Raw genomic sequence first — 20,248 nt, forward strand, 5'->3', positions numbered from 1 at the left:
TGCAACCATTTCCCCCAAAGTGTCCCCATAACATCCCCAGGCAACATGTTCCTCCCACAACCGTGACCCGTCAGAGCCCTGAACCTGATCCTGTGGCTGCAGCGTCCCCGGACTTGTCTCCATCGAGCACATTGGGGACATCATTGGTCGGTGATCGCACAGGAGCTGTCTTCAGCGTCTCCATCGAGTCCATGGGGGACCTCACTGGTCAGGGATTACACAGGAGCTGCCGGCAGCGGATCCTGATGGTTTGTACACTCCGCTGCAGAACCTTCCTCTGACGACCATTAATAACCTCAGTGACTGCAGCCGAGGCCGGAGGTGCCGGGATTTCTGCACACACACAATGTACATGTAGGCGGACGCAGTGCTGCTCACAGATGGCGCCACTCACCGTTCAGCCGAGTCTGCCTGTTGGCTCGCACTCTCAGGAAAGTCTGTGGAGACACAAGACACACGCGTCAGAGACCGCGGGAAAAGTGGAGGGGTGCAAGGCTGGGGGTCCTGAGGTCGGGGCAGGTGTGGGGGGTCCTGAGGTCGGGGCAGGTGTGGGGGGTCCTGAGGTCGGGGCAGGTGTGGGGGGGTCCTGAGGTCGGGGCAGGTGTGGGGGGGTCCTGATGTCGGGGCAGGTGTGGGGGATCCTCATGTCGGGGCAGGTGTGGGGGATCCTCATGTCGGGGCAGGTGTGGGGGATCCTGATGTCGGGGAAGGTGTGGGGGATCCTGAGGTCGGGGCAGGTGTGGGGGGGTCCTGATGTCGGGGCAGATGTGGGGGGTCCTGATGTCGGGGAAGGTGTGGGGGATCCTCATGTCGGGGCAGGTGTGGGGGATCCTGATGTCGAAGCAGGTGTGGGGGGTCCTGAGGTCGGGGCAGGTGTGGGGGGTCCTGAGGTCGGGGCAGGTGTGGGGGGTCCTGAGGTCGGGGCAGGTGTGGGGGGTCCTGAGGTCGGGGCAGGTGTGGGGGATCCTCATGTCGGGGCAGGTGTGGGGGATCCTCATGTCGGGGCAGGTGTGGGGGATCCTCATGTCGGGGCAGGTGTGGGGGATCCTCATGTCGGGGCAGGTGTGGGGGATCCTGATGTCGAAGCAGGTGTGGGGGGTCCTGAGGTCGGGGCAGGTGTGGGGGGTCCTGAGGTCGGGGCAGGTGTGGGGGGTCCTGAGGTCGGGGCAGGTGTGGGGGGTCCTGAGGTCGGGGCAGGTGTGGGGGGTCCTGAGGTCGGGGCAGGTGTGGGGGGTCCTGAGGTCGGGGCAGGTGTGGGGGGTCCTGAGGTCGGGGCAGGTGTGGGGGGTCCTGATGTCGGGGCAGGTGTGGGGGGTCCTGATGTCGGGGCAGGTGTGGGGGGGTCCTGATGTCGGGGCAGGTGTGGGGGGGTCCTGATGTCGGGGGCAGGTGTGGGGGGGTCCTGATGTCGGGGCAGATGTGGGGGGTCCTGATGTCGGGGAAGGTGTGGGGGATCCTGATGTCGGGGCAGGTGTGGGGGATCCTGATGTCGGGGCAGGTGTGGGGGGTCCTGAGGTCGGGGCAGGTGTGGGGGGTCCTGAGGTCGGGGCAGGTGTGGGGGGTCCTGAGGTCGGGGCAGGTGTGGGGGGTCCTGATGTCGGGGCAGGTGTGGGGGGTCCTGATGTCGGGGCAGGTGTGGGGGGGTCCTGATGTCGGGGCAGGTGTGGGGGGGTCCTGATGTCGGGGGCAGGTGTGGGGGGGTCCTGATGTCGGGGCAGATGTGGGGGGTCCTGATGTCGGGGAAGGTGTGGGGGATCCTGATGTCGGGGCAGGTCTGGGGGAACCTGATGTCGGGGCAGGTGTGGGGGGTCCTGAGGTCGGGGCAGGTATGGGGGGTCCTGATGTCGGGGCAGGTGTGGGGGGTCCTGATGTCGGGGCAGGTGTGGGGGATCCTGATGTCGGGGCAGGTGTGGGGGATCCTGATGTCGGGGCAGGTGTGGGGGGTCCTGATGTCGGGGCAGGTGTGGGGGATCCTGATGTCGGGGCAGGTGTAACATAGTAACATAGTTAGTAAGGCCGAAAAAAGACATTTGTCCATCCAGTTCAGCCTATATTCCATCATAATAAATACCCAGATCTACGTCCTTCTACAGAACCTAATAATTGTATGATACAATATTGTTCTGCTCCAGGAAGACATCCAGGCCTCTCTTGAACCCCTCGACTGAGTTCGCCATCACCACCTCCTCAGGCAAGCAATTCCAGATTCTCACTGCCCTAACAGTAAAGAATCCTCTTCTATGTTGGTGGAAAAACCTTCTCTCCTCCAGACGCAAAGAATGCCCCCTTGTGCCCGTCACCTTCCTTGGTATAAACAGATCCTCAGCGAGATATTTGTATTGTCCCCTTATATACTTATACATGGTTATTAGATCGCCCCTCAGTCGTCTTTTTTCTAGACTAAATAATCCTAATTTCGCTAATCTATCTGGGTATTGTAGTTCTCCCATCCCCTTTATTAATTTTGTTGCACTCCTTTGTACTCTCTCTAGTTCCATTATATCCTTCCTGAGCACCGGTGCCCAAAACTGGACACAGTACTCCATGTGCGGTCTAACTAGGGATTTGTACAGAGGCAGTATAATGCTCTCATCATGTGTATCCAGACCTCTTTTAATGCACCCCATGATCCTGTTTGCCTTGGCAGCTGCTGCCTGGCACTGGCTGCTCCAGGTAAGTTTATCATTAACTAGGATCCCCAAGTCCTTCTCCCTGTCAGATTTACCCAGTGGTTTCCCGTTCAGTGTGTAATGGTGATATTGATTCCCTCTTCCCATGTGTATAACCTTACATTTATCATTGTTAAACCTCATCTGCCACCTTTCAGCCCAAGTTTCCAACTTATCCAGATCCATCTGTAGCAGAATACTATCTTCTCTTGTATTAACTGCTTTACATAGTTTTGTATCATCTGCAAATATCGATATTTTACTGTGTAAACCTTCTACCAGATCATTAATGAATATGTTGAAGAGAACAGGTCCAAATACTGACCCCTGCGGTACCCCACTGGTCACAGCGACCCAGTTAGAGACTGTGGGGGATCCTGATGTCGGGGCAGGTGTGGGGGATCCTGATGTCGGGGCAGGTGTGGGGGATCCTGATGTCGGGGCAGGTGTGGGGGATCCTGATGTCGGGGCAGGTGTGGGGGATCCTGATGTCGGGGCAGGTGTGGGGGATCCTGATGTCGGGGCAGGTGTGGGGGGATCCTGATGTCGGGGCAGGTGTGGGGGGTCCTGATGTCGGGGCAGGTGTGGGGGGTCCTGATGTCGGGGCAGGTGTGGGGGATCCTGATGTCGGGGCAGGTGTGGGGGGTCCTCATGTCGGGGCAGGTGTGGGGGATCCTGATGTCGGGGCAGGTGTGGGGGGTCCTGATGTCGGGGCAGGTGTGGGGGGTCCTGATGTCGGGGCAGGTGTGGGGGGTCCTGATGTCGGGGCAGGTGTGGGGGATCCTGATGTCGGGGCAGGTGTGGGGGGTCCTCATGTCGGGGCAGGTGTGGGGGATCCTGATGTCGGGGCAGGTGTGGGGGGTCCTGATGTCGGGGCAGGTGTGGGGGGTCCTGATGTCGGGGCAGGTGTGGGGGATCCTGATGTCGGGGCAGGTGTGGGGGATCCTGATGTCGGGGCAGGTGTGGGGGGTCCTGATGTCGGGGCAGGTGTGGGGGGTCCTGATGTCGGGGCAGGTGTGGGGGGTCCTGTGTCGGGGCAGGTGTGGGGGGTCCTGTGTCGGGGCAGGTGTGGGGGGTCCTGATGTCGGGGCAGGTGTGGGGGGTCCTGTGGGGGGTCCTGATGTCGGGGCAGGTGTGGGGGATCCTGATGTCGGGGCAGGTGTGGGGGATCCTGATGTCGGGGCAGGTATGGGGGATCCTGATGTCGGGGCAGGTGTGGGGGGTCTTGATGTCGGGGCAGGTGTGGGGATCCTCATGTCGGGGCAGGTGTGGGGGATCCTGATGTCGGGGCAGGTGTGGGGGGTCCTCATGTCGGGGCAGGTGTGGGGGATCCTCATGTCGGGGCAGGTGTGGGGGATCCTGATGTCGGGGCAGGTGTGGGGGATCCTCATGTCGGGGCAGGTGTGGGGGATCCTCATGTCGGGGCAGGTGTGGGGGATCCTCATGTCGGGGCAGGTGTGGGGGATCCTCATGTCGGGGCAGGTGTGGGGGGTCCTGTGGGGGGTCCTGATGTCGGGGCAGGTGTGGGGGGTCCTGATGTCGGGGCAGGTGTGGGGGGTCCTGTGTCGGGGCAGGTGTGGGGGATCCTGATGTCGGGGCAGGTGTGGGGGATCCTCATGTCGGGGCAGGTATGGGGGATCCTGATGTCGGGGCAGGTGTGGGGGGTCCTGATGTCGGGGCAGGTGTGGGGGGTCCTGATGTCGGGGCAGGTGTGGGGGGTCCTGATGTCGGGGCAGGTGTGGGGGGTCCTGATGTCGGGGCAGGTGTGGGGGGTCCTGTGGGGGGTCCTGATGTCGGGGCAGGTGTGGGGGGTCCTGATGTTGGGACCGGGGGCAGATTTTGGGTCCGGTGGTAGGGGGGGATGATGTCGGAGCCGGTGTGAGATACTGATGTCGGGGACCGTGGGGGGCACTGAGGTTGGGGTACTAATGTTGGGGCTGGTGTCGGGGGCTAATGGCCGCAGATCCTCCCTCCCCTCAGATGTAAACAAACCTACTTCCTTTCTGCGGCCGCCGCTGCGCTCGCTCTGCATGGCAATTAGGGGGCGGTCGCCTTAAATCTCGGCCTCCGGAGAGCCGCTGCAGCCTGTCATGCCCGGTGTGGACGGGTGCTCTTCCGCTGCCCGGGCCCGGTGCCGATGGCGGTGGATTCTAACGGCTCTTCACTGCCTGAATGATCTCGAGACGGGCGCCATCTTGGAATGGTCATGTGACAGGCGCGCACGACATGTAGTCACGCTGACGTGCCGCCGCTCACTGCTGTCACCATGACAACCGAGAGGCGGGAAAACCGAGACTTCTGACACGAGCCGCACAGAGTCCGGACAGCGGAGATTAGAAGCAGCGGCTGAGGTAGAGGAGGCGCGGGCCCCTGCCGGGATGCCCCGGAGACCCCAGGATATAAGGGAGACAAACACACGAGTATATATATATATATATATAGCGGAAACCCGTGTGACACCGTGCTGTACCCAATCCATCCCGTGTGACACTGCTGTACCCAATCCATCCCGTGTGACACCGTGCTGTACCCAATCCATCCCGTGTGACACCGTGCTGTACCCAATCCATCCCGTGTGACACCGTGCTGTACCCAATCCATCCCGTGTGACACTGTGCTGTACCCAATCCATCCCGTGTGACACTGTGCTGTACCCAATCCATCCCGTGTGTTACTGCTGTACCCAATCCATCCCGTGTGACACTGTGCTGTACCCAATCCATCCCGTGTGACACTGCTGTACCCAATCCATCCCGTGTGACACTGCTGTACCCAATCCATCCCGTGTGACACCGTGCTGTACCCAATCCATCCCGTGTGACACTGCTGTACCCAATCCATCCCGTGTGACACTGTGCTGTACCCAATCCATCCCGTGTGACACTGTGCTGTACCCAATCCATCCCGTGTGTTACTGCTGTACCCAATCCATCCCGTGTGACACTGTGCTGTACCCAATCCATCCCGTGTGACACTGTGCTGTACCCAATCCATCCCGTGTGTTACTGCTGTACCCAATCCATCCCGTGTGACACTGTGCTGTACCCAATCCATCCCGTGTGACACTGCTGTACCCAATCCATCCCGTGTGACACTGCTGTACCCAATCCATCCCGTGTGACACCGTGCTGTACCCAATCCATCCCGTGTGACACTGCTGTACCCAATCCATCCCGTGTGACACTGTGCTGTACCCAATCCATCCCGTGTGACACTGTGCTGTACCCAATCCATCCCGTGTGACACTGTGCTGTATCTAATCCATCCCGTGTGACACTGTGCTGTACCCAATCTATCCCGTGTGACACTGTGCTGTACCCAATCCATCCCGTGTGACACTGTGCTGTAGCCAATCCATCCCGTGTGACACTGTGCTGTAGCCAATCCATCCCGTGTGACACTGTGCTGTACCCAATCCATCCCGTGTGACACTGTGCTGTACCCAATCCATCCTGTGTGACACTGCTGTACCCAATCCATCCCGTGTGACACTGTGCTGTATCCAATCCATCCCGTGTGACACTGTGCTGTACCCAATCCATCCCGTGTGTTACTGCTGTACCCAATCCATCCCGTGTGACACTGTGCTGTACCCAATCCATCCCGTGTGACACTGTGCTGTACCCAATCCATCCCGTGTGACACTGTGCTGTACCCAATCCATCCCGTGTGTTACTGCTGTACCCAATCCATCCCGTGTGACACTGTGCTGTACCCAATCCATCCTGTGTGACACTGTGCTGTACCCAATCCATCCCGTGTGACACTGTGCTGTACCCAATCCATCCCGTGTGTTACTGCTGTACCCAATCCATCCCGTGTGACACTGTGCTGTACCCAATCCATCCCGTGTGACACTGTGCTGTACCCAATCCATCCCGTGTGACACTGTGCTGTACCCAATCCATCCCGTGTGTTACTGCTGTACCCAATCCATCCCGTGTGACACTGTGCTGTACCCAATCCATCCCGTGTGACACTGCTGTACCCAATCCATCCCGTGTGACACTGCTGTACCCAATCCATCCCGTGTGACACCGTGCTGTACCCAATCCATCCCGTGTGACACTGCTGTACCCAATCCATCCCGTGTGACACTGTGCTGTACCCAATCCATCCCGTGTGACACTGTGCTGTACCCAATCCATCCCGTGTGACACTGTGCTGTATCTAATCCATCCCGTGTGACACTGTGCTGTACCCAATCTATCCCGTGTGACACTGTGCTGTACCCAATCCATCCCGTGTGACACTGTGCTGTAGCCAATCCATCCCGTGTGACACTGTGCTGTAGCCAATCCATCCCGTGTGACACTGTGCTGTACCCAATCCATCCCGTGTGACACTGTGCTGTACCCAATCCATCCTGTGTGACACTGCTGTACCCAATCCATCCCGTGTGACACTGTGCTGTATCTAATCCATCCCGTGTGACACTGTGCTGTACCCAATCCATCCCGTGTGACACTGTGCTGTACCCAATCCATCCCGTGTGACACTGTGCTGTACCCAATCCATCCTGTGTGACACTGCTGTACCCAATCCATCCCGTGTGACACTGTGCTGTATCTAATCCATCCCGTGTGACACTGCTGTACCCAATCCATCCCGTGTGACACTGTGCTGTACCCAATCCATCCCGTGTGACACTGTGCTGTACCCAATCCATCCCGTGTGACACTGTGCTGTATCTAATCCATCCCGTGTGACACTGTGCTGTACCCAATCCATCCCGTGTGACACTGTGCTGTACCCAATCCATCCCGTGTGACACTGTGCTGTAGCCAATCCATCCCGTGTGACACTGTGCTGTATCTAATCCATCCCGTGTGACACTGTGCTGTACCCAATCCATCCCGTGTGACACTGCTGTACCCAATCCATCCCGTGTGACACTGTGCTGTACCCAATCCATCCCGTGTGACACTGTGCTGTACCCAATCCATCCCGTGTGACACTGTGCTGTACCCAATCCATCCCGTGTGACACTGTGCTGTATCTAATCCATCCCGTGTGACACTGTGCTGTACCCAATCCATCCCGTGTGACACTGTGCTGTAGCCAATCCATTCCGTGTGACACTGTGCTGTACCCAATCCATCCCGTGTGACACTGTGCTGTACCCAATCCATCCTGTGTGACACTGCTGTACCCAATCCATCCCGTGTGACACTGTGCTGTATCTAATCCATCCCGTGTGACACTGCTGTACCCAATCCATCCCGTGTGACACTGTGCTGTACCCAATCCATCCCGTGTGACACTGTGCTCTACCCAATCCATCCCGTGTGACACTGTTGTACCCAATCCATCCCGTGTGACACTGTGCTGTATCTCATCCATCCCGTGTGACACTGTGCTGTATCTAATCCATCCTGTGTGACACTGTGCTGTACCCAATCCATCCCGTGTGACACTGTGCTGTATCTAATCCATCCCGTGTGACACTGTGCTGTACCCAATCCATCCCGTGTGACACTGTGCTGTACCCAATCCATCCCGTGTGACACTGCTGTACCCAATGCATCCCGTGTGACACTGTGCTGTATCTAATCCATCTTGTGTGACACTGCTGTACCCAATCCATCCCGTGTGACACTGCTGTATCTAATCCATCCCGTGTGACACTGTGCTCTACCCAATCCATCCCGTGTGACACTGCTGTACCCAATCCATCCCGTGTGACACTGTGCTGTACCCAATCCATCCCGTGTGACACTGTGCTGTACCCAATCCATCCCGTGTGACACTGTGCTCTACCCAATCCATCCCATGTGACACTGTGCTGTACCCAATCCATCCCGTGTGACACTGCTGTACCCAATCCATCCCGTGTGACACTGTGCTGTACCCAATCCATCCCGTGTGACATTGCTGTACCCAATCCATCATGTGTGACACTGTGCTGTACCCAATCCATCCCGTGTGACACTGCTGTATCTAATCCATCCCGTGTGACACTGCTGTATCTAATCCATCCCGTGTGACACTGTGCTGTACCCGATCGATCCCTTGTGACACTGTGCTGTACCCAATCCATCCCGTGTGACACTGTGCTGTACCCAATCCATCCCGTGTGACACTGTGCTGTACCCAATCCATCCCGTGTGACACTGTGCTGTATCTAATCCATCCTGTGTGACATTGCTGTACCCAATCCATCCCGTGTGACACTGTGCTGTACCTAATCCATAATGTGTGACACTGTGCTGTACCCAATCCATCCCGTGTGACACTGTGCTGTACCCAATCCATCCCGTGTGACACTGCTGTACCCAATGCATCCCGTGTGACACTGTGCTGTATCTAATCCATCCCGTGTGACACTGTGCTGTACCCAATCCATCCCGTGTGACACTGTGCTGTACCCAATCCATCCCGTGTGACACTGTGCTGTACCCAATGTACCCAATCCATCCTGTGTGACACTGTGCTGTAGCTAATCCATCTTGTGTGACACTGTGCTGTACCCAATACATCCCGTGTGACACTGCTGTATCTAATCCATCCCGTGTGACACTGTGCTCTACCCAATCCATCCTGTATGACACTGTGCTGTATCTAATCCATCTTGTGTGACACTGTGCTGTACCCAATCCATCCCGTGTGACACTGTGCTGTATCTAATCCATCCCGTGTGACACTGTGCTGTACCCAATCCATCCCGTGTGACACTGTGGTCTACCCAATCCATCCCATGTGACACTGTGCTGTACCCAATCCATCCCGTGTGACACTGTGCTGTACCCAATCCATCCCGTGTGACACTGCTGTACCCAATCCATCCCGTGTGACACTGTGCTGTACCCAATCCATCCCGTGTGACATTGCTGTACCCAATCCATCATGTGTGACACTGTGCTGTACCCAATCCATCCCGTGTGACACTGTGCTGTATCTAATCCATCCCGTGTGACACTGCTGTATCTAATCCATCCCGTGTGACACTGTGCTGTACCCGATCGATCCCTTGTGACACTGTGCTGTACCCAATCCATCCCGTGTGACACTGTGCTGTACCCAATCCATCCCGTGTGACACTGTGCTGTACCCAATCCATCCCGTGTGACACTGTGCTGTATCTAATCCATCCCGTGTGACACTGCTGTACCCAATCCATCCCGTGTGACACTGTGCTGTACCTAATCCATAATGTGTGACACTGTGCTGTACCCAATCCATCCCGTGTGACACTGCTCTACCCAATCCATCCCGTGTGACACTGTGCTTTACCTAATCATCCCGTGTGACACTGTGCTGTACCCAATCCATCCCGTGTAACACTGTGCTGTACCCAATCCATCCCGTGTGACACTGTGCTGTATCTAATCCATCCCTTGTGACACTGCTGTATCTAATCCATCTCGTGTGACACTGTGCTGTACCCAATCCATCCCGTGTGACACTGCTGTACCCAATCCATCCCGTGTGACACTGTGCTGTATCTAATCCATCCCGTGTGACACTGCTGTACCCAATCCATCCCGTGTGACACTGCTGTATCTAATCCATCCCGTGTGACACTGTGCTGTACCCAATCCATCCCGTGTGACACTGCTGTATCTAATCCATCCCGTGTGACACTGTGCTGTACCCAATCCATCCCGTGTGACACTGTGCTTTACCTAATCCATCCCGTGTGACACTGTGCTGTACCCAATCCATCCCGTGTAACACTGTGCTGTACCCAATCCATCCCGTCTGACACTGTGCTGTATCTAATCCATCCCTTGTGACACTGCTGTATCTAATCCATCTCGTGTGACACTGTGCTGTACCCAATCCATCCCGTGTGACACTGCTGTACCCAATCCATCCCGTGTGACACTGCTGTATCTAATCCATCCCGTGTGACACTGCTGTAACCAATCCATCCCGTGTGACACTGCTGTATCTAATCCATCCCGTGTGACACTGTGCTGTACCCAATCCATCCCGTGTGACACTGCTGTATCTAATCCATCCCGTGTGACACTGCTGTATCTAATCCATCCCGTGTGACACTGTGCTGTACCCAATCCATCCCGTGTGACACTGTGCTGTACCTAATCCATCATGTGTGACACTGTGCTGTACCCAATCCATCCCGTGTGACACTGCTCTACCCAATCCATCCCGTGTGACACTGCTGTATCTAATCCATCCCGTGTGACACTGCTGTATCTAATCCATCCCATGTGACACTGTGCTGTACCCAATCCATCCCGTGTGACATTGCTGTACCTAATCCATCCCGTATGACACTGTGCTGTACCCAATCCATCCCGTGTGACACTGCTGTATCTAATCCATCCCGTGTGACACTGCTGTATCTAATCCATCCCGTGTGACACTGTGCTGTACCTTATCCATCCCATGTGACACTGTGCTGTACCTAATCCATCCCGTGTGACACTGCTGTACCCAATCCATCCCGTGTGACACTGTGCTGTATCTAATCCATCCCGTGACACTGTGCTCTACCTCATCCATCCAGTGTGTTACTGCTGTACCTAATCAATCCCGTGTAACACTGTGCCATGTGTAATACATACTATCTGCTGTATCTAATGCTATATTGTGAGATACTTTTTGCTGTTTTTAATCCTGTCCCCATGTGATACTGTCTGCAGAGCAGTGCATCTAATTCTTTGATGTGTGATTCAGCCACTTAGCAGATAGTATCTAAGCCAGAACTACACACATCTCAGGGCTGTAGCCGGAGCCTGTGTCAGGCTCTCATTATTTGCCCTTGGGTTCTCCATTCTCTTGGTGCTTTGCCCCTTTGTTTTGTGTTCCTGAGTCTCTTAATTTTTTCATGGCCCCATTTTGTGGCGCTTTATGTCCCTGGGTCGGCCGATTTCCTGGCGCTTTATGTCCCTGGGTCGGCCGATTTCCTGGTGCTTTATCTCCCTGGGTCGGCCGATTTCCTGGTGCTTTATCTCCCTGGGTCGGCCGATTTCCTGGCGCTTTATGTCCCTGGGTCAGCCGATTTCCTGGCATTTTATCTCCCTGGGTCGGCTGATTTCCTGGCACTTTATCTCCCTGGGTCGGCCGATTTCCTGGCGCTTTATCTCCCTGGGTCGGCCGATTTCCTGGCGCTTTATGTCCCTGGGTCGGCCGATTTCCTGGCGCTTTATGTCCCTGGGTCGGCTGATTTCCTGGCACTTTGGGTCCCTGGATCGGCCAATTTTCTGGCGCTTAGGGTCCCTGGGTCGACCAATTTCCTGGTGCTTTATGTCCCTGGATTGGCCGATTTCCGGGCATTTTGTGCCCCGTGGTTGGCCGATTTCCTGGTGTTTTGTGCCCGGTAGTTCGCCGGTTTATTGGCGCTTTGCCCCCTAATCGCTGTGTTTTGTGCCCCTGAGTTGGCTGATTTCCTGATAGTTTTTACCCTGGGATGGCAAATTTCCTGGCTTCTTGTGCCCCTGGGTCAGCTGATTTTCTGGCCCTTTATGTCCCTGGGTCAGACAATTTCCTGTCTTTTTGTGCCCCTGGGTTGGCCAATTTCCTGCCGCTTTATGTCCCTGGGTCAGCTGATTTACTGGCATTTTGTGCCCTGCGGTTGGCTGGTTTCTTTTTTTTTTTTTTTATAAATCTGTTTATTAAGTTTCTCAACATAAAACAAAACAGTCATATAAAAGTAGTTAATTCAACAGTAACTCCCTTCCCTTAAGCCCACCCATAACCCTCCCACCTAACCTCTGTGTGCGCATCTGTAGCCACAAGATTATGGAATTGGTGAATGACCACTTATCCGTTGCAGCAAATACCATTGCGTATTTTCAAATTGGGCTCGTAACCTCTCCCTGATTTCTAGAACTGCTGGTTTCTTGACATTTTGCCCCCTGATCGCTGTTTTGTGCCTCTGGGTCGGCTGATTTCCTGGCCCTTTATGTCCCTGGGTCAGCCGGTTTACTGGATTTTGTGCCCTGCGGTTGGCTGGTTTCTTGGCGCTTTTTCCCCTGATCACTGTGTTTTGAGCCCCTGGGTCGGCCGATTTCCTGATGCTTTATGTCCCTGGGTCTGCTGGTTTCCTGGCATTTTTGTGCCCCGGGGTCAGTCGATTGCTTGGTGCTTTGTGTCCCGGAGTCGGCCGACCTTGTGATGATTCATACCCCAAGGTTGGACGATTTTCTGGCGTTTTGTGCCCTGGGATTGGCTGGTTTCTTGGCACTTTACCCCTTGATCTCTGTGTTTGTGCCTCTGAGTCGGCCGGTTTCCTGGCATTTTTGTGTCCTGGCGTCGGCCGGTTTCTTGGCGCTTTGCCTCCTGATGGCTGTGTTACTTTTGTGCCCTTGGGTCTGCCAGGTTCCTGGCATTTTTGTGCTCCTGGGCCGACTAGTTTCCTGGTGCTTTTTGCCTCTGGGTCCGCTGGTTTCCTGGAGCTTTTTGTCCCAGGACCAGCCAGTTTCCCTGAGCTTTTTGTCCCGGGGTCAGCCAGTTTCCTGGTGCTTTTTGTCCCAGGGTCAGACAGTTTCTTGGTGCTTTTTGTCCCAGGGTCAGCCAGTTTCCTGGAGCTTTTTGTCCCAGGGTCAGCCAGTTTCCTGGAGCTTTTCGTCCCATGGTCAGCCAGTTTCCTGGTGCTTTTTGTCCCAGGGTCAGCCAGTTTCCTGGTGCTTTTTGTCCCAGGGTCAGACAGTTTCCTAGGGCTTTTCGTCCCAGGGTCAGCCAGTTTCCTGGTGCTTTTTGTCCTGGGGTTGGCCAGTTTCCTGGAGCTTTTTGTCCCAGGGTCAGCCAGTTTCCCTGAGCTTTTTGTCCCGGGGTCAGCCAGTTTCCTGGTGCTTTTTGTCCTGGGGTTGGCCAGTTTCCTGGAGCTTTTTGTCCCAGGGTCAGCCAGTTTCCCTGAGCTTTTTGTCCCAGGGTCAGCCAGTTTCCTGGAGCTTTTTGTCCCAGGGTCAGCCAATTTCCTGGAGCTTTTTGTCCCAGGGTCAGCCAGTTTTCTGGATCTTTTTGTCCCGGGGTCAGCCAGTTTCCTGGAGCTTTTTGTCCCTGGGTCAGACAGTTTTCTAGAGCTTTTCATCCCAGGGTCACACTTTTCTGGTGCTTTTTGTCCCAGGGTCAGCCAGTTTCCTAGAGCTTTTCGTCCCGGAGTCAGCCAGTTTCCTGGTGCTTTTTGTCCTGGGGTTGGCCAGTTTCCTGGTGCTTTTTGTCCTGGGGTTGGCCAGTTTCCTAGAGCTTTTCGTCCCAGAGTCAGCCAGTTTCCTGGTGCTTTTTGTCCTGGGGTTGGCCAGTTTCCTGGATCTTTTTGTCCCAGGGTCAGCCAGTTTTCTAGAGCTTTTCATCCCATGGTCAGACACTTTTCTGGTGCTTTTTGTCCCAGGGTCAGCCAGTTTCCTGGTGCTTTTTGTCCTGGGGTCAGCCAGTTTCCTGGTGCTTTTTGTCCTGGGGTTGGCCAGTTTCCTGGATCTTTTTGTCCAGGGGTCAGCCAGTTTCCTAGTGCTTTTTGCCTGGGCTTGGCCAGTTTCCTGGATCTTTTCGTCCCGGAGTCAGCCAGTTTCCTGGTGCTTTTTGTGCTGGGGTTGGCCAGTTTCCTGGATCTTTTTGTACAGGGGTCAGCCAGTTTCCTGGTGCTTTTTGTGCTGGGGTTGGCCAGTTTCCTGGATCTTTTTGTCCCGGGGTCAGCCAGTTTCCTGGTGCTTTTTGTCCATGGGTCAGCCGTTTTCCTTCGAGCTTTATGCCCCAGGGTTGGCCGATCTTGTGGTGCTCTATGCCCCCAGATTGGCCGTTTTCCTGACACTTTGCCATCTCTTCTCTCTGTCCTGTGCCCGTATTCTGTGATTTTGGTGACCTGAAGCCATCAGAAAGGATTATCCTATGGATGGTAGTTTTGCCAGTGCACATCCTTTGTGTGTGACGCTGTGCCCGCTTTCCCAGGCTGACGGGTTAATAGCGTTTATCTGTCATCCACCACATGGCGCAAGCATTCTGCAGCGGAGGCAGGGTCATTAGTACATCCTACCATCCATACATTGTAAGTGACACAGGTCCAGAAAAGAGCCACTAACCCCACAATAAACAATGCAGGATTGTTAGGGGGCACAGTTCATAGCAGTACCCAGGACTAAAAAGCTCTAAGATTAGAATGAATGGCTAAATGCTGATTTATATGCAAATGATCATAGTCGCAATACTACACCCGTTCCAAATTATTCTGCAAATTGGATGTCAGTGCCATAAAAATATAGTTCTGTGGTTTCCCATAACCTCATAGACGTTTTTTGTCTTGGGGTCTTTGGATCACTGACATCAGTCCCAGAAACCTGTGATGATTTGTTTCCAGGTGTCCTATTAAAGGAAAACTCCGTAAGAAGGAGGACGATCCACAGTATTAAGCAGCCGCAGGTTTCAAGCAATATGGGAAAAAAGGATCTCTGCTGCCGAAAAGCGTCACATAGCGCAATGCCTCAACAAGGTATGAAAACATGAGATATTTCACAGAAACGTAAGCGCATTCATCGTACTGTGGAGAGATTTGTGGATGAAGCGGAGCGTAGACGGTGTCGCGCTCTCGTCCCACCCATTTTGGTGGAGCTGGGCAAAACTGGTGTGAAAACACCAATAATTCAAAGCTCCGTGTGCAACTATTCATTGCACGAATCTTTTGCGATTTTTCACTTCAGGTCCTGCCAGTATTCTGGTGTAATCGCTTCCATCAATTGGCCAAAGCTTTTTGAGGAGTTCTGAGATTTTGAGGACTTGAAAGTTTTTGCCGAGTTCTGCTACAAAAGCTCTTTGTGCACGTAGCCGAACATTTGTTGTGGAACGTGCAGCAAACTTTACATGAAATTCAGTGGAAAAAGTGTGAATAAAACAATCCTTCAAAAACTGCATTGAAGACTGCATGGCCTTCTGTTCACACACGTTAGACTCTTCCACCTCGATAAAAGTCCGTGAAGATAGCCTTAACAGGCACATTGTGTTTGTGGTTTTGTTTTCTTGGGATTTTTTTGCTGGTAAAATGTCATGAAACCGTGACAAACAATGTGGGATGTGACACTCGGATTATTGCCCTGGATTAAGCTAATCCCTGCGCAGGTTTGTGGTAATTCAAACTGCAAATCATCACAAAAAAAAACGGAGATTCTGCTGCAAATTCTAGAGCAAATGCACATGGGATATATCCAGTATATTCTGTATGTGACCATGATGGGGTCTGAAGGATTCTCCTGGGAATGATGATTTCTGGAGTTTGTCATTAATACTTTTTAATAGAGAATTAAAATTACCACTTTGTGAAATGGATGATTAATTTCCACCCCCCAAAAAACAATTCTTATAACAGTCTGGGGGTCTTCTGTATCCAGGCAGTTCAGCTATTTTACATTCTGGGTAGACAGCGCCGCTTTCATCGCCTCCGTCCGCAGCGATTCTATTTATAGTGGATTGCAATTCCACAGTTGTCAGCTCCGTAGAATGTAACATCCTCAGAGCTGTCGCTACTAATGGCTCTCGGACAGAAACATGTCAGTCCAGCTGTAATGACAGTCACTGACGCTGCCGAGAAAGTGGTGCACTCTGCGCGCTGGACGACTTCCATCTGCCAAGTGCCAGCCGTGACGCTGAATTTACACAGTCACTCTCCAACCTGACAGCTTCACTCAGACATAGGAGACATGAAAAGCTTTCACTGTAGTACTGAGGCGGCTGGAGGAGAAAGGGCATGGCCACCAACTAGCCGCAGCTCAGATGACCTCATATTACAGCTATATCATGGAAGGACGGAACAGAGCGATCAGTCACTGATCTACAGCAACAGCTTGTGACAAACATTACTGCACATACACTGCTGACCCTGTCCTAATCCTCAGTTACATCATGTATTATCCTCCAGAGCTGCACTCACTATTCTGCTGGTGCACTCACTGTGTACATACATTACTGATCCTGAGTTACATCCTGTATTATACTCCAGAGCTGCACTCACTATTCTGCTGGTGCAGTCACTGTGTACATACATTACATTACTGATCCTGAGTTACATCCTGTATTATACTCCAGAGCTGCACTCACTATTCTGCTGGTGCAGTCACTGTGTACATACATTACATTACTGATCCTGAGTTACATCCTGTATTATACCCCAGAGCTGCACTCACTATTCTGCTGGTGCAGTCACTGTGTACATACATTATATTACTGATCCTGAGTTACCTCCTGTATTATACTCCAGAGCTGCACACACTATTCTGCTGGTGCAGTCACTGTGTACATATATGACATTACTGATCCTGAGTTACATCCTGTATTATACCCCAGAGCTGCACTCACTATTCTGCTGGTGCAGTCACTGTGTACATACATTACATTACTGATCCTGAGTTACATCCTGTATTATACCCCAGAGCTGCACTCACTATTCTGCTGGTGCAGTCACTGTGTACATACATTATATTACTGATCCTGAGTTACCTCCTGTATTATACCCCAGAGCTGCACTCACTATTCTGCTGGTGCAGTCAATGTGTACATATATTACATTACTGATCCTGAGTTACATCATGTATTATCCTCCAGAGCTGCACTCACTATTCTGCTGGTGCAGTCACTGTGTACATACATTACATTACTGATCCTGAGTTACATCATGTATTATCCTCCAGAGCTGCACTCACTATTCTGCTGGTGCAGTCACTGTGTACATACATTACATTACTGATCCTGAGTTACCTCATCCTGTATTATACCCCAGAGCTGCACTCACTATTCTGCTGGTGTAGTCACTGTGTACATACATTACATTACTGATCCTGAGTTACATCCTGTATTATACTCCAGAGCTGCACTCACTATTCTGCTGGTGCACTCACTGTGTACATACATTACATTACTGATCCTGAGTTACCTCCTGTATTATACCCCAGAGCTGCACTCACTATTCTGCTGGTGAAGTCACTGTGTACACACATTACTGTATGTAGATTCTGTTATTCCTCTGCTTGACGTGACGTGTGTTGGAGACTACTGCGAGCACTGTGACTGTGAATTGCTGCAGGAAAGGCTGTAGGGACCGTGTGAGTGTCGTTGTCATTCTTTAGTGTTTTTCTGTTAATGATTCTGCAGATACCCGGGAGCGGAGCGGGCCGACGTGTGCGGAGCGGGCCGACGTGTGCGGAGCGGGCCGACGTGTGCGGAGCGGGCCGACGTGTGCGGAGCGGGCCGACGTGTGCGGAGCGGGCCGACGTGTGCGGAGCGGGCCGACGTGTGCGGAGCGGGCCGACGTGTGCGGAGCGGGCCGACGTGTGCGGAGCGGGGTGACGTGTGCGGAGCGGGCTGACGTGTGCGGAGCGGGCTGACGTGTGCGGAGCGGGCTGACGTGTGCGGAGCGGGCTGACGTGTGCGGAGCGGGCTGACGTGTGCGGAGCGGGCTGACGTGTGCGGAGCGGGCTGACGTGAGCGGAGCGGGCTGACGTGTGCGGAGCGGGCTGACGTGTGCGGAGCGGGCTGACGTGTGCGGAGCGGGCTGACGTGTGCGGAGCGGGCCGACGTGAGCGGAGCGGGCCGACGTGTGCGGAGCGGGCCGACGTGTGCGGAGCGGGCCGACGTGTGCGGAGCGGGCTGATGTGAGCGGAGCGGGCTGATGTGTGCGGAGCCTTCATCATTACTGGTCACCGGCGGGGCAGGACAGGTTGTGGCAGCAGCGCTTGTCTATGGGCCTTTGTCCGGTTACACAATGTGTCTAATCACATAATGCAGAAGTCAATCTAACGCAATAGATAAAAAAACACGACCTGACAGTGATGATTTAATGTGTGGAGTTCCAGCTGTATCAATAAATGACCCTATTATCCTGCTGTGTTAACGGTTTCAATGGCCGCCGCCTAGTAATTAACTGCTCGTTTTACACTTTTCATCTTTTTTCCCAGCCCTTCAATGGCGGCGCACCTGGTATCTGTCCGAGTGGTGAATCTCGTCCGTGGAGTGGGGCGACGCTGTGGGCGATTCCCCTTCTCTCTTGATTGAAGCTGATAACAGCACAGACTGCAGAATGACAGACAAGGGTGGGGGGGCAGATGAAGAGGTCAGGTAAGAATTGCAAGAAATCAGAAAATTCCAAAGCTTTTATGTACTATTTTTGTGTGTGCCCTCCGCTCTATTGTGCCATTACACCTTCCAAAAGCAAAGCTCGTTTGATCATTTGTCAAAACTGAACATCTTTGTTAACGCTGCCGGCATCTCCCGGCTCAATGGGGTTGCAGGCAGCCAAGTGATCTTTCATGTAGCGTACCTATAAAAAAGCATTGATCGCAGGTTTGAATGCTATTAACCGCTACAGATTCTTGTAATTACAGGTCCCACACAGATTAAACTCTCCTCCCAGCCTTTTCCACAGGGTTTTATCAGAACTGAAATTGAAGGTGTACAAAGTACGGCAGGAGGTGGGGAAAAAAAACAGCCACGAAGCAAAAATAAATTGTAAGCGACCATATTGTAACATTGTTTGGTGAAAAATGGTCCATTAGGCCAAAAGTGAAATGCTATGTATTCAGCGGCCCTGGGAAGAGCTGCGGAGCCATTTATTCAGCATTCTTCCTGAGCACCATGGAGATGACCTCTGGAAAAAAACGGGGCTAAACTAATCCCAGAGATGTCAATCTCCAGGCCTCTTCTACATGTGCTCGCAGTTCAGATTAATAAACTGTCTATTTTTAAATTGTGTGGAAAGCACTTCAATTCTAAATATCCACCTCGCATGTTAAGTATGGCGCAATTCATGCCAAGTCACACTCCCTGCAGCGCGGCCCAGAAAATGCGACTGCAGTCATGGCAGGAGAAGCCGAAGCCTCAGGTGGTACTTGGGGTGGGGGCCGGGTTACCCATCTTGACATAATCCCTCCGCAGGAACATTTAGGCTCAGTTAATGCTTTTACAATATGTATTTATCTTGTCTGCAGCTACATCTACATTGCTATCACTGCCGCAATGTTTTGCTTGTTTCATTTTTATCTCCGCTCATTAGTTTGGATACAAGGGAAAAGAGATTTTCCATCTTTAACTTATGTAAAATAAAAACCTCAGTAAATATAAGCTCTTGCCATCTCTTTGATCAGGTATGTGGACTGTGGCGGTCCTCCAAAGCCGGCCGAGCCCACACATCCCCGATGCCTTATTGACTAAGGGAGCGGACACCCGGCTTCATGTAACGTCCCGGCAGAGCGGCATGCACATATACATCTTGGAAACCACGTCAGTTGCTCCAATGGTGGTGAGTTTACAAGATACGAGGAAGGATTAGTTTGGGGGAATAAGCGAACTATTGCTAATGTTGCACTAGCCCGCTCAAATTAAAACTTGATTTTACAATTATAGAGCAATCAGTAAGGCAGAAGAAGGATCCTGTTAGAATATAGAAATAGATTCATAGAACATAGAATCCTAGAATGTTAGCATTGGAAGGGACCTCCAGGGTCATTGTGTCCAACCCCCTAATCAATGCAGGACTCACTAAACCATCTCAGACAAATGTCTGCCCTGCCTCTGTGTGAAGACCTCCATTGATGGAGAACTCACCACCTCTCGTGGGTGCAGTAGAGACATGGCAGCTGTTTAGGAGGATAGGGCAGCTGAAAATTTCCCTATAAAGTCATGAACAGCATGGC

General features: G+C 53.2%; 1 protein-coding gene and 1 long non-coding RNA gene across 5 annotated transcripts in view; one reads left to right on the top strand and one right to left on the bottom strand.

Moving 5' to 3' along the window:
* The window catches only part of RNF220 (ring finger protein 220), a 347,897-nt gene that overhangs the window by 54,632 nt on the left and 273,017 nt on the right, over window positions 1–20,248 (bottom strand). For 2 of the 3 annotated variants that reach the window (XM_069735841.1, XM_069735840.1), the window contains exons 4-5: window positions 18,534–18,629; window positions 395–437 (exon numbers count right to left, since the gene is read on the bottom strand). In XM_069735841.1, coding sequence (XP_069591942.1) covers window positions 395–437; window positions 18,534–18,629 — 139 coding nt within the window. Of the gene's footprint in view, window positions 1–394; window positions 438–4,665; window positions 4,893–18,533; window positions 18,630–20,248 lie in introns of those variants that run through there. The other variant, XM_069735842.1, reaches the window with a different exon arrangement.
* Window positions 4,935–19,834, top strand: LOC138647051 (uncharacterized). 2 transcript variants are annotated; one of them, XR_011314850.1, is made up of 3 exons: window positions 4,935–5,020; window positions 18,515–18,674; window positions 19,700–19,834. It is a non-coding gene; the product is annotated as an uncharacterized lncRNA (long non-coding RNA). The 2 variants fall into 2 exon arrangements; XR_011314851.1 differs by lacking the exon at window positions 19,700–19,834 and adding an exon at window positions 18,941–19,149.

The sequence above is a fragment of the Ranitomeya imitator genome, chromosome 8 (assembly GCF_032444005.1).
Source record: "Ranitomeya imitator isolate aRanImi1 chromosome 8, aRanImi1.pri, whole genome shotgun sequence".
In the NCBI taxonomy this organism is placed as follows: Eukaryota; Metazoa; Chordata; class Amphibia; order Anura; family Dendrobatidae; genus Ranitomeya; species Ranitomeya imitator.